The sequence below is a fragment of the Pelodiscus sinensis genome, chromosome 17, assembly GCF_052426305.1.
Source record: "Pelodiscus sinensis isolate ZL-2025 chromosome 17, ASM5242630v1, whole genome shotgun sequence".
In the NCBI taxonomy this organism is placed as follows: domain Eukaryota; kingdom Metazoa; phylum Chordata; order Testudines; family Trionychidae; genus Pelodiscus; species Pelodiscus sinensis.
Genome location: NC_143068.1, coordinates 26,082,799 through 26,098,556, shown reverse-complemented (window position 1 = coordinate 26,098,556; position 15,758 = coordinate 26,082,799). Strand labels below are relative to the sequence as shown.

Sequence of the window (15,758 nt, the reverse complement as noted above, 5' to 3'; positions counted from 1 at the left end):
TATGGAGGTAGGGACTTTGGATCCGGTAAGTATGCTGTCTGCACGACAGCTTTTGTTCACTGAGTATGGCGTAAAGGACCCGAGGAAAGGGAGTAGTGGTTTGCGAATGTGTGATCCGTGGACCACGTTGCTGCTGCACAAATGTCCTCCAGTGGAACTTTTCTGAGGTATGCGACCGAGGTTGCTCGGCTGGAGCAGGTGCAGGTAAGTTATTAAGTGAGTAATACGGACACCTTGCTCCCAGGCTGGGCTGCTCACGTAGAAGGGAGAACAGTTCAAAGAGTGTGGTCCCCCGCAGAACGTGCTCTGCACGTAGATTGGAAAGGCAGTCGAGTGTGGTGACTGTAGGCATGTCCTGTAGGGATAATGCCAAGAGGCTGATGTGAGTAGCTCTGTCAGGAGGGAGGGAGGCTTTGGCTGTGACAGAGTTGAGGTGTGCCCCAATAAATTGGATGGTCTGCATGGGTGTAAGTGTTGATCTGGGATGGTTCACTAGAAGTCCTAGAGAATGAAGAAAGTCTAGCACCATGTGTGTTGATGGCACTCGTGTCTGGACCTTGCTTTGACTAGGCAGTCGTTCAGGTAGGGATATATGGTAACTCCTTGTCTCCTGAGGTGGGCAGTGACTTCTACTAGGATCTTGGAAAATACTCTCAGAGCTGTAGAGAGTCCAAAGAGTAGGACCATGTACTGAAAATGGTTTGGACCCATGTGTCTGAGGTAATTAGTGATGAAGGAAGAGGGTTGCACCAGGAGGCCAGCTGCATAGTGCTAGCTGTAGCCATCATTCTTGTGGCTGTATCTTCTGCATCAAGAGCCGCTTACAACGCTATATGCGGAAACTGATGCCCCTCAGAGACAATGGCTTTGAAATGTGCATTTTTTGCTTTTGGACAGATCATTAATAAATGTGTTCATTTTCATGTGATTATTACAATAGTATTTACTAAGCAGGGCTGAATAAATTGCTACCCTCAGCTGGAGTGTGGCTGCAGCATATACTTTTTTACCGAACGAGTCTAATCTTTTATTTCTTTGTCAGATGGGGTTAAGTAATTTTGGTGCTTATTTGTTAACTGTGCAGCGTCCACCATAAGGGAATTGGGGGGTGGGGAGAATGTGTGAAGAGAAATTCAGCTTGTGGGATGTTAGTGAGCTAGTGGGGAGTATCCTGTACTTCCTCCACAGGGATATTTAGATCTTGTGCAACTGTTTTAAGTAAGTTTTGGAAAGAGGAAATGTCCTCCAAAGTGTTAGCGGATGGAGGTAGCATTGCCTCCCCCATATCAGCTAATGATGTTGTGTGAGCCAAAGATCCTGTTGCTGACATAGGGGAATATTGGCTCTCATTATCACGCCTCCTAACGTGCCTGTGAGGAGATTCAGTAGATCATGAGTTATCTATAAGTTTAATTTTAAATGGTCTCTTTCTGTACTGTTGTGGAGGTTAGTTCCACATTTGCCACTGTGGGGGGTACGCCATGGACAGAGGTGTCCACAGATAGGGAGCCCAGGGAATCATTTGCGCTCTGATAAGGTCTGCTTGCAAGTGACTGTATCCCCAGTGACCCTTCTGAATCAGGGACCAGATGTAATGAAAAGCGACAAAATCCTCTCCCCTTTGACGGATCGGAGTAATCAGAAAGCAGTGACTAAATGTAACTGTCTTCACTAAAAGTGAAGAGATGAATCAATCTGCAAGACTGTATGTGATCAGGGAGTTTGTGATGCGGGGGGCTGCAGTAGCTGGGAAAAGCCCATTTATCCCAGAGCTAAGAGGGCGAGCTATTGCCCCAAGAGTTGAGAGAAAGCGGCAGTATTGACAGAGTGCTCTCTTTCATAGGTGCCATATTGAGAGGCTGAGGTACCGGTGGAGCTGCCAAAATAGTCAGCATTACCGGGGTTTCTGAGGCTGGCACAGAGTGGCCTGTTGCCTCTGTAAGGGCAGCGTTTGAAGCACTTTCTGGCTTATTACGCTGTTCACCTGAAGTACCTGGACAGTCAAACGTGCTCAGACGGTTCTTATCTGAGTGGTCTGACTTTTTTACTTCAGAATGCTTCTTGGTGGGTTGCTGAGGTAACGAGCTTGCCCTTCTCTAGGGGAGTGACGAAATGCATCAATGTGCAAGTCGTTATTCTCCCTGTAGGTGACCAGGAGAGTTTGTGATGCGGGGGGCTGTGCTACTGAGAGGAGCCCATATTACCTCAGAGCTGAGAGGGAGAGCTCTAGCCCCTAATTGCTGAAACGGAGGGGTCAGTATTCACAGAATGCTCTATTCCTTCTCTGGGCCCCATCTTGAGAGGCTGAGGTACCGGTACAGCAGTCATTGGGGTAAGCATTACTGGATTTGCTGAGGCTGGCACAGAATGGCACTTTGCTTCTGTCGGTGCAGCATTTGAAGCGCTTTCAGGCTTACTACGCTGTTCGCCTGAAGTACCTGGGCGGCCAAACGTGCTCAGATGGTTCTTGCCTGAGTGGTCTGACTTTTTTCTCTCAGACTGCCTCTTGGTGGGTTGCTGCATCAGGTAATGATCCTGTCCTTCTTTTAGAGGGCTTAGAGTTATCATTGTTAGGTATTAAGCTGTGCCCTGAGCCTGGGTCAGAGGCATGTCTTTTGTCATTATGGAGCTTTTTCAGTATAAGCTCCTCTCTGTGAGACCTGAGTCAACACAGTGGGGGCAATCTCAATCTCTGCACGAATGGAGAGCTCCCCAGACATTTGAGGCAGGAGTCATGCCCATCAGAGGCAGACATCGCGCCGCTATAGAGCGTGCAGCGTTTGAAGCCGGGAGAGCTCATACCGGCTTGTATGCTGAAGCGGCAGTTCAAACCCTGCACTGCTTTTTTTTTTTTTTTAAACTAGTACTAATCTAATATAAACACTAAGAAACAGTGAAAGACTTAACTAAAACTAAAAACTAACTACTTTAACCACTAAGTGTGCTGAGGAGAGAAGAACACTGCCACGCTCCGTCCACAGCCGGGGATGGTAGAAAGGAACTGAAGGCCACGCATGCGCGTAGCTAGTCAGGGAGTTTGCGTGCGTTGTGCGCCGTGCATGTGCGGCCCAGCTTAGGCACTGCTAGCAAAACTCTGTCCAGAGGCGCTGGGACACTCTACACCTGATGTGGAGCACTCCCAGGGACGTCTCTCGAAGGAGAACCTGTGTTCTGAATCGGTCTGCGCTATGTCCCATCTCCAGGCATCAGTCATTTTGCGGCAACCCCTACAGTGTCCCCCACTCCTTGTTAACTCTGGAATTGTGCTGCTAAGGTTTAACTGTTCTGACCTAATTTAATTTCTTCCAGCATGGCTAACCAAAGGTGACTCGTCCACATCCAGCATCAATTCCATTTCTTCTGCTTTGCTTTGCCATCCTTCCCTGGTTTAGATTTTCCCACTACAGCAGCAGTTTGAGGAAATAGTGTCGAACATGGAGTGCACTGTCAGGGAAGGATAGCACTGCTCATCTTTAACTTACTGCTAATTCAAATTTCAAGGTCTCAGGAATGATGAGTGGCTCCTATGTTTATAAAAGGCCCAACATTCAGATGACCCACAACAATTATTTCATTCAGTTGTACAGAGACAAAGGAACCATTAAAGGTTAACGTGTAGTTTATCAACTCTGTAAAGCTAGCATGTCCATCTTCCATCTCCAGACACAGTAAACCTGTAACCAACGAGGGCAGACCCCAACCTTCTGCAGGGGACTGAATACAAAGCAGGATAAACACTTCACTCACTAATGCCCTATAGCTCAGAACTGTGAAAGGACTCAAGCATTGGGATGCCATGTATAGCCAAGCTTAGGCTTTGTAGATCCCATTGAATGAAGATGCCTTTAAGCTGCATTCGTGCTTAAGTGCCTTGGCCCCGCTTCATATGATACCTCAGAATACCAACACACTCAGCAGGGAGCTGCCTAAATTGGCCAGTGGGAGATACTGATGAGGCATGTCCTGAACTCTGCCTCTCTCAAGGAGTAAAGCATCCAAGTAGGGGCTGGAGGAGGCACCAAGCTATAGCCATGAACCCTTCTGCAGACAGGCAGCTAAGTCATTTGAGGAAGTGGTGGTTGGTCCCCCATGCTGCTTCCTTGATAATTTTAGTCTAGTGGCTAGAGTGGTCACCCAGGATGTGGAAGCAGTGGGGAATGCCCATCTTCACCTGGTTTGAGGATCACACTGGAGTTACAGTGTGAGATAGTATCTCTTGGTATGCACACCTCCAGATCAGCTACTAGAAGTGGGCCTCATCCTCCCTGATTGGATCCACCTCGTCATCTCTAGCCTGATTCTGGCCTGCATATTTATACCTGCCTCTGGAAATTTCCACTACATGCATCTGACGAAGCAGGTCTTTGCCCACGAAAACTTATGCTCCAACACTTCGGTTAGTTGATAAAGTGCCACAGGACTCCTCGCCGCTTTTGCAGATTCAGACTAACACAGCTACCCCTCTGATACTTGAGTGTGAGATAGGTGCAGGCAGTAGTTTGCATGCCCGGGGAAGAAACTAAGGTGCCTATGGAACTTGTATAGCAACAATGCAGACAGTGGGGCTGTGTCTAGACTGGCAAGTTTTTCCTCAAAAGCAGTTGCTTTTGCGGAAAAACTTGCCAGCTGTCTACACTGGCCACTTGAATTTCTGCAAGAACACTGACGATCTCATGTAAGATTGTCAGTGTTCTTGCGGAAATACTATGCTGCTCCCGTTCGGGCAAATGCTTTTGCGCAAGAGGGCCAGTGTAGACAATGTGGTATTGTTTTGTGCAAAAAAGCCCCGATCGCGAAAATGGTGATCGGGGCTTTCTTGCACAAAACCGCATCTAGATTGGCACAGATGCTTTTCCACAAAAAGTGCTTTTGCGGAAAAGCGTCCGTGCCAATCTAGACGCTCTTTTCCGCAAATGCTTTTAACGGAAAAACTTTTCCGTCAAAAGCATTTGCAGAAAATCATGCCAGTCTAGACGTAGCCTGAGTGTTTAGATGCCACCTTAACCAGGGGTTTGTAGCATCTAAAAGCTGAGTCTCAAGTCCCTAGTGCACATGCCCATTTTCACAAAGTATCAGAGTGAAGTCCCAGGCACAGAACAGGAACAGCAAGCAGCTGTGGCAGTGAAGGTGCCGCTCAGAAGGAATGAGTTTTGTCTCCACATGCATTTGATCTCAGTAGAGCCGGCTGACAAAAGGTATAAAAGGGTCCAACCAATTTCTATGGAAAATGTCCAACAAAAGCTGGACTGAATTCCCATTTCCTAGGCCACTCAAGAGTCATCCACTAGTAAGCTTATGCCTCAGGTGTAAATTGTAACCAGTTCTCTAGTGGTGACAGGTTCTACATCTTGTTACCAATTTCCAAACCAATCTGTCCTTAAGAAAACTGCTTCAAAGGATTGAGGATGTTTCGACGTTCCTGGTACTTACAACTGTAGCAAGAAAATACTGTGCTATAAAGACTTTTTAAAATTCCATATAAGTAATCAAAACATTGTGACTTTCATTTAGGGCAGTTTATTTATCATTTTGAACAAATAAGGCAAGATGTTTGAGCAAGATCATTCAAACAAGATCTCCTGTATCAAACTCACAGGAAATGCAATAAAGTCACTATTTCATACATATACAAACTAATGTCAATACTAATATATACAAACAGCCGGATCTTACAAAATAGCATTTCAAGTCAGCACTGTATGCCAAGGTCACTAATTTGTTACAAAAAGTTAAAGCTACAAACTTCACATTATCAAGTCTCACATAACTCACATCAGCATCTTTGCAATCTGGAAAACCAAGATGGCAGTTTGTTCAGAACACTTTTCAGCAATGCATATGGACCCATAAAGCATGTGAATACAATTTCACAATTAAATAAACAAATTGCTTAAAAATGTTGCCTGAATAGCCTTTTTCCCCAGGATATAAGCCTCAGTTGTCACAGGCTGGAGAAATGTAAGGAGTGAGCACATGTAAGACTCCTGCAGAGAATCTGAAAAGGTTATCCTAGCTAAGATTACAAATTCTTGAAGGTGAAAAAATTCCTATATCTGTTCAAATTCCAAGAGAAGCAAATAACTCAACTTTTATGGGCACGCAAGGCAGATTTAAGAGAAAATTAAACTATTGGACCACTTCTTACTTTCACATATTTGGGTTTTTCAGCTGTGATTTTTTTTATAACGTTTACTGAAATTGTTGGCTATTTCACTTACATTATATTTGACTGCAAGTACCAATTACAGCAATCAAGTTATGTACCCAAAGTGAAAACTAAAACCAAGCACCCAACTTTGGTGTTTTAAATAAAACATGGGCTTCCCAATGTCTTCTTGGGGGTGGAAGAAGTTTTGTCTGCTAGTGGTAAATATGATACAAAGAAACCATTCCCCACAGAATGCTCTATTTGATAGCTAAGTTGCTACCAACTCACTCATATTGTACTTGTGCATCATGTGGAGGCAAAATGCACATGTACTAGAAGTAACTAAGCAATGAACCAGTGCATCATCTTTCTGGAAGCTTCATTTAAACAAGGGAATGTAATGAACATTAACCACAAAAAAATTTAATATATGAGCCTCTTTTGTAAATATTTTTGCACAAACACATTGCATGCATTTTTAATAAGTACTGCAGATGGGGTGTTTGTGTTCAGCCTAATGTGCTGTATTGTCAACACAGGCGCTTACTAGCCTGCATAGTTCATTTAAATCGCCAAATTCTTATTGCTAAGAGATTTAGCTATTTACTAACAAAAGCAGAGGTTTACATTATTTAGCTTGTGCTGTAAACATGATTTTTAACTTAATTTACCTGGTTTCTTTCAAGAAAGATCTTCATCCTAGAAACCTTTGAAATATCAGACACTACCAAAAATCATAACTTCCCAATAGCTGGTTAAGGTGGGTGTACATGGTGTGTGTTGTTCCGATGCGGTTCCAGAACATGTTGCCTGCTGCTTCCCTTTACTTCCAGAGTCTGCCTGACTAGGCTGTGAGCTCACTGAATCAGTTATAGTAACTCTGTGTATTTGAAGCTGAGATAAAACTGAGGATGTTAGAAGTTAAGATCCTCACGGGTATTAACTGGCATGACTCCTATGCCAACAGAGCTCACTATTTACAACAGCCATACAATCCTAAGAAACAAAGGGTCTAAAACTATAATGCTTCCAATGGCTATGACAGGAACCCTTTTGTTACTAGAAGCATTTGATTTCAGGAGACACTGATATTTAATTCTGTGTGTCGTACCAAAGTCTGTTTCAGAAGAATGACATGAAAACTGGTCCTTCTAGCAGAGGAAAGAAAATCACTGAAATACTTGCTCTTTCAAAAATTTCATCTTATGTTTAATAGCTAAATACAACTGAAAGTGTATCCTAAAATTGAATTCAATATTAGCTTTGCTCTTCTAATGCCTGTGCACAGCACATCCACTGTTCTGTCTCTGCGTCTATGACTGGCGATACCTGTATTATTTTTTCTATTTTGCTCTTCATCATGTCAGTGTAAGTTCATTAAATCATTTCAAGGTAATCTGACTCACTGATTGTATATTTACCATCTGGTGATTTTCCACAACTGGTTAATACCACGAAAAAACTAGACTTTTACATAGTTATCCCAGAGAGAAAGTGCACTATTTATCAGCATGTCCAGAAAAACTGGAACAGATTGATTTTAGCCATCTTTAATGCAGAACAGATTAAGCTGGAACGTCAGTTGCCTAACTCATCTGGCATCAAAGTTTTTTTTTTGGTGGGGGGTGGGGCTCTTTTGGGTAACTGATCTTTACCTTCAGCTTAGCTTTTCTGCTGCACTTGGCCTCTTAGGAAAAAAGCAAACCATTATGCAATTAATTTTTCATCTAAAGATGAAAGCTTAAAATTGGAAAGCCCTATATATTACCATAATTAGTGAAATATTTTTGCATCCTCTCTCTAGTGGAGCAAAAAATATCTAATTTCCCGAGAGAAGGTTCACAGCGAACTTTTTAGCACTCTAATTCTAGTAGGAACTAAATGAAGCCTATTTCTCAGGATGTGGATGAAGAGGCATCTGGCTTTGTTTTATAGTGGAATTCTGCTTGGTTTCTGGTTTAGTCAATGAGGCTTTTAAACTGCACAATAGCATTTCTGATGGAAGCAAAACATGCTTAATCTACCAGTATTAATTCATACAGTACACAAAAGACAAAACTACGGTCTCAAAAAACTCTTGCTTAAAGCACACAGTGTAAGGCATGGGGTTCATTACAGGCTTTTTTAAAGTAAGTTTTGTTCCTTTCCAAGGGCAGAAACAGTTTCTGCATGTTTTTGTTTACTCTCTTCAGTGACTTCTTCAAATTTGCTAACACTTTCCATGGTACCTTAACAAAAGTAAGAGTTAAAATGTCTGAAACTGAGTATGTACAAAAAGATATTCAGCAGTTAAAACAGCACAGTACATATTAAATTCAAAAGGATGAAAATGGACTACTGAAAGTTACATCAAGAAAATGAACCAACTTCCATTAGCCTTATTTGTGTCTGTTCCCCTGATTTAAAAACACGTTTAATCTAAAACCAGTAACATAACTCCTCTGAAATAATATACTTTCTATTTTAAATATATCTAACATTAAAACATACCATTATCCATCCATCAGGACGTCCCACTTAATGGCTTTCCTGAGTTCAGAAAGGTGCTATGGAAATATAAGTGAGCAGAAGTTTTGCTCCCTACTTTGCTAACACATTTCAATAGAAATCAATCTGCTTAGTAGTCATAAAAAAAAAATCAAGGTTCTGATTGTTTCAGAGGGAGGACATTTATTCTACCAGTGACACTCTCAAAAGTTCTGTTGCCGACGTTTCTTGGCTTCGATGGCATCAAGGATTGGCTGCCGTTTAGACTGATACTTCTGGCGGATTTCTTCAATTTCCTGTTCCATCATGGGATCAAGTGCTGAGAGTCTCCTCTGAAGTTCCTCTACGCCCCAGCTCTTTAACTAGCAGAAAGAAAACAGAGTGCATGCCAACTTCAGAATCTGGACAAGTCCTTGACAGAACAGATCACCACTTGTCATGGCTCCTTCCCCACTCTGGCATGATAAATGCAGGAGTGGGAGCCATCAAAAGTACCCCAAAACCTTATCTACCAGGCTTTGGTATAAAACTTTGGTATAAATCTCCGCTGCTACCACCCAATTATTAATAAAGCAACCAGGGAGAGACTACTTGGGAAATCTCACTCCTAAAGTACAAACCAAGACACAAAAATTAACCACTACCAGGTTAATAAAAAGAAAAGAGAAAGAACTTTTATTATCACCACAATATTCCTGTTGCAAGCATAATGACTAGATGGAACAGTACCAAAACAATATACTCATGGAGGAGAAATTTACTATGGGCCAGGAACTTAGTTACAAAGGAGAGCAAAACCCATTTTTAAATGCATAGACCAGATCCCATTTCCCAAACCATAAAACAATAAAACAGATTTACCTAAACTTTATCCTACTTACAGACTGTGAAGAGCATTCTCTTAGAGGGAGACATCCTGTCCCCTTCAATAGCTGTAGAGAAACTACTGCCCAGAGACAAAGGAGGGAAACCCAAAAATTCCTTTGTCCTAGTTTGAAATACCTACCTACATTCCTATTGGCCAACTCCACCTGAGTTAGATATAGTTAACCTCTTAGTCCCCAGGCTGCTGGCTAACCCTCATGATCATGACATTTCTGCAGGGAGTTCTGTTCTGACAAAGTTAAACAGTCATACAGCATCCCAATAGTAGGCAGAAAAATGGTCCTGAACTAACCAAGGAAAAAAGAATGAAGGGTTAAGTGAGAAACAAAAAGATGAGTAAGTTACATGCTTGTAAAATGCAGATATGGCAAATGTACCTAAATGTGGATTACTACAACCCCTCTGTAGTTACACAATCCAGAAGCAAACAAGCACCTTTTTATCTTCATAGCCAGGATCACTGCCAATCACTTCCTCTAGACACATTCCAAAATTAAGCTGCTTCTTGTTGATAGAAAGTGGGAATCAATATGCACATCACAACAGGTAGGCCACCTTGTCTGGGGAATGTCAAGTTAAAAATGAATTACACAATTCCCAGGAAAGCCAAGAGTTGATGCCTAGCTATTATAAAACCTTTGGAAAGGAACCTCTCATTACGTATATGTGGCAAGAATTCCTACCTCACTGTCTAGCTACAAGGAATTAAGAATCAGAGATAAGTGTAGGAAATGTACTTTCTAGCCATCTGGGATTAGCTTGCTGGGAGACTTAAAAAGCCAGGACTCCCAGGCTATGTCTACACTGCAGGGTTCTTTCAGAAGAAGCTTTTCCAGAAGAGCTCTTCCAAAAAAACTTCTTCCAAAAGAGCGCATCCACACACAAAAGTGCATCAAAAAAGCGATCTGCTTTTTTGAAAGAGCCTCTATTCAGTGTGGACGCTATCTCGCATTTAAATTGTGATTGCTATGGATGGAGTGGTCACCAGGGCACCTGTGTGTTTTCCTCTTTCCTCTTCTTCCGAAAGAACTCCCTCTTCCCCACCACATAAGTCTTTTTCCCCCAAAAGAGCTCTTTCACAAAAAAGGCTTCTTCCTCATAGAAAGAGGATTACCAATGCTGGAAAAACCCCTCTATTCTTTCAATTTTCTTTTGAAAGAATGCGATTGCAGTGTGGGTGTAATTGAAGTTTTTTCAGAAAAACAACCGTTTTTCAAAAAAAAAAAACAAAAAAAACAACAAAAAACCCCCCTCTGTAGTGTAGACATACCCCCAGAAGTTAAACTTATTGATACCCCACAATGTCCAACAGACATCTTTCATCCCAATTCCCAAATAGAAACAGTATATTCATCTTCATTGCGAATAAAGTCAGATTCCAAGGCCAGTATGAACTATTGTGGTATACAGACCATCAGAGAAGACTAACACAGTAGGGATGTAAGCAACTAGTCAACTATCCGATAAGCATAAGCTTAAAAGACAGTTTCCCCCAGCACCGTCTCCATGGGGGGCATGGGAAGCAGAGGCACAGATGTAGCTTGAGTCCCCGCTTGCCCTGTGCTCCCTGTGGTGCCCTCCCTCCCCTTGCCTCTATGAGACAGCAAGGTGAGGAGGACAGGAGCTGGTGCTGGGGGGAGCCAGCTTAAAAGCTGGTTTGCCCCCCAGCACCATCTCCAGGGTGCTGCCTGCCCCCCCCCCCCCCCCCGCTGCCTCTGTCAGAGGCAGCGGTGGGGAATAGGGGAGGCTGCTGTGAAACAACCCCATCCACAGTGGTCCCCAGGGGAGCTAGACCCCCTCATAGATAGGGGCTGCTGCCGCCAGGCAGCTCCTGTTTGTGGCAACCAGGACTGGCCATGGGCAGGGGCTGCTCCTACAGCAGCCCTTGTCCACAGCCAGCTTGGCTGCCGCAAACAGGCGGATGCTGGAGCAGCCTTTGTTCACGGCAGCCACAGAGGATGCTCTGGCACCAGCCCCTTGGTAACTGCAATTTAACATCTTTATAACACAGGTCATAGAGTTTCCCCACAATAATTCTTAGAACAGAGCTTTTAGAAGAGTATCCAGTCTTGATTTCAAAATTGCTCATGATGGAGACACCACCACAACCTTTGGTAAATTGTTCCTAGGGTTAGTTAACCTTGCTTTAAAAAAGGATGCCCTATTTCCAGCCTAAATTTGTCTGACATCCACTTCTATCCATTGGATTGTGTTTTGTCTCTGTCAGATTCTAGAGCCCATTATTAAATGTTTGTTCTCCACGTAGGTACTTACAGACTAATCAAATCACCTCTTTACTGTCACTTTAAGCTTAATAGCTCCTTGAGTGCCAAATACTGAAGTAAAATAACCTCTGTACTCCTACTCGAGGTTCCTTATGCACAGGACCTTTTGAAAACAGTGTCACATTGGGATATCATGTTGAAATGGATTGCCCCCATGTACATTTTTTTCCTTCCAAGTTCACAGGATGATGGACTATTCTAAGAAGCACTATGGTCTAACTCAGAAATAATCAATTATTTTTTGTCAAGATCCAAATTTCTTGGTCAATATATAATCAAGGTCTAGACTCGAGAGGGGGAAAAAAAAACACATCACCTCCCCCAAAACAATAATAAGTAAATAAAAAGATTTTGGGGTCAGTCCAAAAGCATCTGATAGTCTGTACTTGGCCACCAGTCGGCCTACTGTTCCCAGATGTATACATTTAGCAGTTTTAAAACACACTCTTTGCTTAGACCAAGGGTGGGCAATAATTTTTGAAGAGGGGAAAGGGGACATTTCACAAATTTCTGAAATGGCTGTGCTGGAAGGGGCGGGCCAGGACAGTTCCCACGCTCTTCCACCCACAGACCCTAGCTGGCCTACGGATGGGGGAGCATGTGAAGTCTGCCCCCTATCTCCCCGGTGCCTATTGTTCCATATGCCTCTGGTGGGGAGAGGAGACTTCGTGTGCTCCCCCATCCCTAGGTCTCAGTTGGCTGGGGGGAGGGGAAGTACCAGGTTGGACATGGGCTGAATCAATAGGCTTGGCGGGCTGGCTCTCTTGTCCACCACTCCTGGCTTAGGCCTTTACCAGAGATCTAGACATACTGGTCCTCTTCCTTATTTACCTAACTGTCCAGGTGAAATCCCTATGGGGAGCACAACATTTATTACTCCCCCAATTCGTGTCATCTGCAAACTGTATCAGTGATGATTTTACTAGTAGAATGAAAAGTGTGATCAGATATACATCTCTATATATCTGAACAATAGGTCTTGTTCCTCTAACGTAGTGTCTCATATCTGATAAGCCCTGAAAGATGTGAAAGGAAAAAGTATGTTTTTCTAAATTTAGAGGAACAAAGGGATATTTATCAGAGGGGTAGCCGTGTTAGTCTGAATCAGCAAAAGCGGCGAGGAGTTCTGTGGCACCTTATAGACTAACTGAAGTGTTGGAGCATAAGCTTTCATGGGCAAAGACCCACTTCGTCAGATGCATGTGGGTCTTTGCCCACGAAAGCTTATGCTCCAACACTTCAGTTAGTCTGTAAGGTGCCACAGGACTCCTCGCCGCTTTTAAAGGGATATTTGGTGTTGTAAAATGATAGGAATTGTGTAGCATAAGAATGGAAAACTAGGTATAACATTCGAATATTAGAAGAAATTTCATAAAGTAGGGAAACTTCCCATTCATTTTCAGCTAACACTGAAATACAATCTATGAAACAAACATAAAAACCCTCCGTCCAATTGAAGCACTGAAGAAATTTGTTGCATACTGTCGCCATCTACTGGATACTAGCAGAAGCAAGAGAGAAATTTAAATTTGCAATCTGAGTGCCCAGTTGACCAGTGCCCAAGAGAACAACTCTCTTCTTCCAAGAACCTGGAAACAGGGTATATAAATTGATGCCACCATATGGACTACAAAGTTTGCTGATGCTTCACAACCAGCCTCCCCTTCCTCCAGGGTTACAGGATGAAGCAGAGTTAACTGGACCCACAAGCAAGCCACAGAATTCAGTCATGCAATTAGACATTTGGACCAGCCCTAGGTCTCCCCTAATCCAAGATTACCTGGGACTAAGAAATGGTGAGAGTTCGCTTCAGAAAATAAAAAAGAAATAATAATTCAGGATAACTAAATAAAACTTGTCTTCTTGAGTCTACATTTAGTGAAGCCTCAAGTAATCATATTTTGGATTTTAAATACTCGTATGTTCTCCTTTTAAAGCCAAACTGGCCAAAAATGATGCAAAAATAACTTTAGGCAATTGCTTTTGTTACTTTAAGTTTGTCTCTTTCATACCAAAGTATTCCACTATCAGAAATCAGACTTTCAAACATACCTGAAAATTAGTATGTGCTTTTAATCCTTAAAGAGTACTGATCAATGTATTTGAGATGCTAAAGAACTGATAGCTGAATGCAATAAGAAATCCTGCCCTGTGTCTACACTGCCCTCTTGCGCAAGAGCTCCTGCGCAAGAGAGCTTACACCTGTTAAAAAAAGAGCGTAGCTCTTGCACAAGAAGCCCTATCTTACAATGCCGTACTGTAAATCTTGCTCGAGAGTGGGTGGGCAGTGTGGACGCTTTCCGGAAGAACGGCCATTCTTGCGCACCAGTGTAGACATAACGTTGGTGATTTGCATTGTTCCTTGGTTTAAAAATAAGTCCAGTGGTATATTCAAGACTGACAAATTTATCTGGGCATAAGTTTTTGTGAGCTGGAACCCACTTTGTCAGATGCATCTGTCCTTTGGTGTAGTTGCTGGGTCCTAACACTGGTCTGCATTAAATGCTTACAAGACTGTGTGTGTATTTCATGTTCAGTGCACACTATTCATTGTAGCTACTCTTGGTACATAAACTGCTGATTGTCCATTTACATGGATTTGTTAATTCATCCAAAGAGCTGAGAAGCTCAGGTAAAAGTAGACCTGAAAAGAACCTACAGCTAAAATTAGCAAGATAAAAAAAAAGTTAAGAGTCCAGATAATGTTAACCTTTTTTTAATTTTTTTTTTTTAAACTGAGCTAAATTCTATTCCATTATTGGCTAAACCTATCCGACTGGCAAGTCTAGTTCAGTATATCAGCCTTAAAATGTAACACGTGCTGTAGCAAATTCATAACATTGACTCCCATTCATGCTAACATATCCTTGATTCACATGTCAAACTCTTGCTACAACAGGATTGGGTGGCAGAGTCTATATTCTAGGCTGTTGGATTAGTTTAGCTAATTTGATTAGAGAGACACATGCACACATGAAAGATCCTCAGTGTCTGGTGTAGCAGCTTGCCAGAAAACACAAAGTTTTTTTCCACGCTTTTTAAAGATAACTGGTCATTTTCATTCTAAAGGAATAGAAATGGAATGATCTGTTATTTATTGGAATGTAAAGAGAATGATGTTTGAATTGAATGTGTTTCTTTGTCCACCTCCATCCCTCTTCTTCATTTCACTTGCTGTAAAAGGGAGGAGGGGTTTGGAGAAGGGGCTTGGGAATGAAAAGTCCCTTATTTAGTTTGTGGTTTTTGACAAAAGATGTCTCCTATAGCTTACCACCATTGGTCAAAACAACGAGGAGTCCTGTTTAGGGCATAAACTTTCACAGGTAAAACCCACTTCATCAGAATGAGAACTCCTTGTTTTTTTTGCAGATACGTCCTTTCTGAGACTTTTCAGCATAAGTCAGTCTCTCCTACTTGCATTAGGGATGTTAAATTTCGATTAATTGACTAATTGAATAGTTGATGCAATTTGCATCGACTATTTGATTAGTCAATAGGGTGCCTCCGCCTTTGAAGTGTAGCAACAGCCCTAAGGAAAACCTTAAGTATGCCTTTCTTATAGAGGCAGCAAAGTGGGGGAGGAGGGAAGTAACCAGTAGACTAGCCTGTCAACTACCTGATAAGCATTTGCTTATCGGCAGCGCTTTTTTTGGTTAAAAAAAGGTGCCATTACTCCAGGGGAAAAGGTGCTGGTATTCCAGAGGAAAAGTTGTTGAGCTCTGACTGGAGGTGCTGGTACTGCGTCTGGAGGTGCCGGTACTGTGTACCGCGCAGTACCATCACCAAAAAAAAAAAAAAAAAGCATTGCTTATCGGATAGTCAACTAGTCGTTCACATCCCTAACCTGCATGCACAATACACATGGCTTGCACAATTACTGAAATTACAAAAAATATTGGCCTATTCTATGCTAGTCTCCATACGTTTTTCACTGCATTCACAATGTGTTTGCC

General features: G+C 42.5%; 1 protein-coding gene across 2 annotated transcripts in view; it reads right to left on the bottom strand.

Annotated features, from left to right (window-relative positions):
* Nucleotides 1-5,501: 5,501 nt before the first annotated feature.
* Nucleotides 5,502-15,758, bottom strand: part of STK4 (serine/threonine kinase 4) — a 99,848-nt gene continuing 89,591 nt past the window's right edge. Inside the window, exon 11 of one of the 2 annotated variants that reach the window (XM_006132258.5) lies at nt 5,502-8,997. In XM_006132258.5, the coding sequence (XP_006132320.1) occupies nt 8,839-8,997 (159 nt within the window). In that variant the 3' untranslated portion in view covers nt 5,502-8,838. Of the gene's footprint in view, nt 8,998-9,667; nt 10,081-15,758 lie in introns of those variants that run through there. The other variant, XM_075901275.2, reaches the window with a different exon arrangement.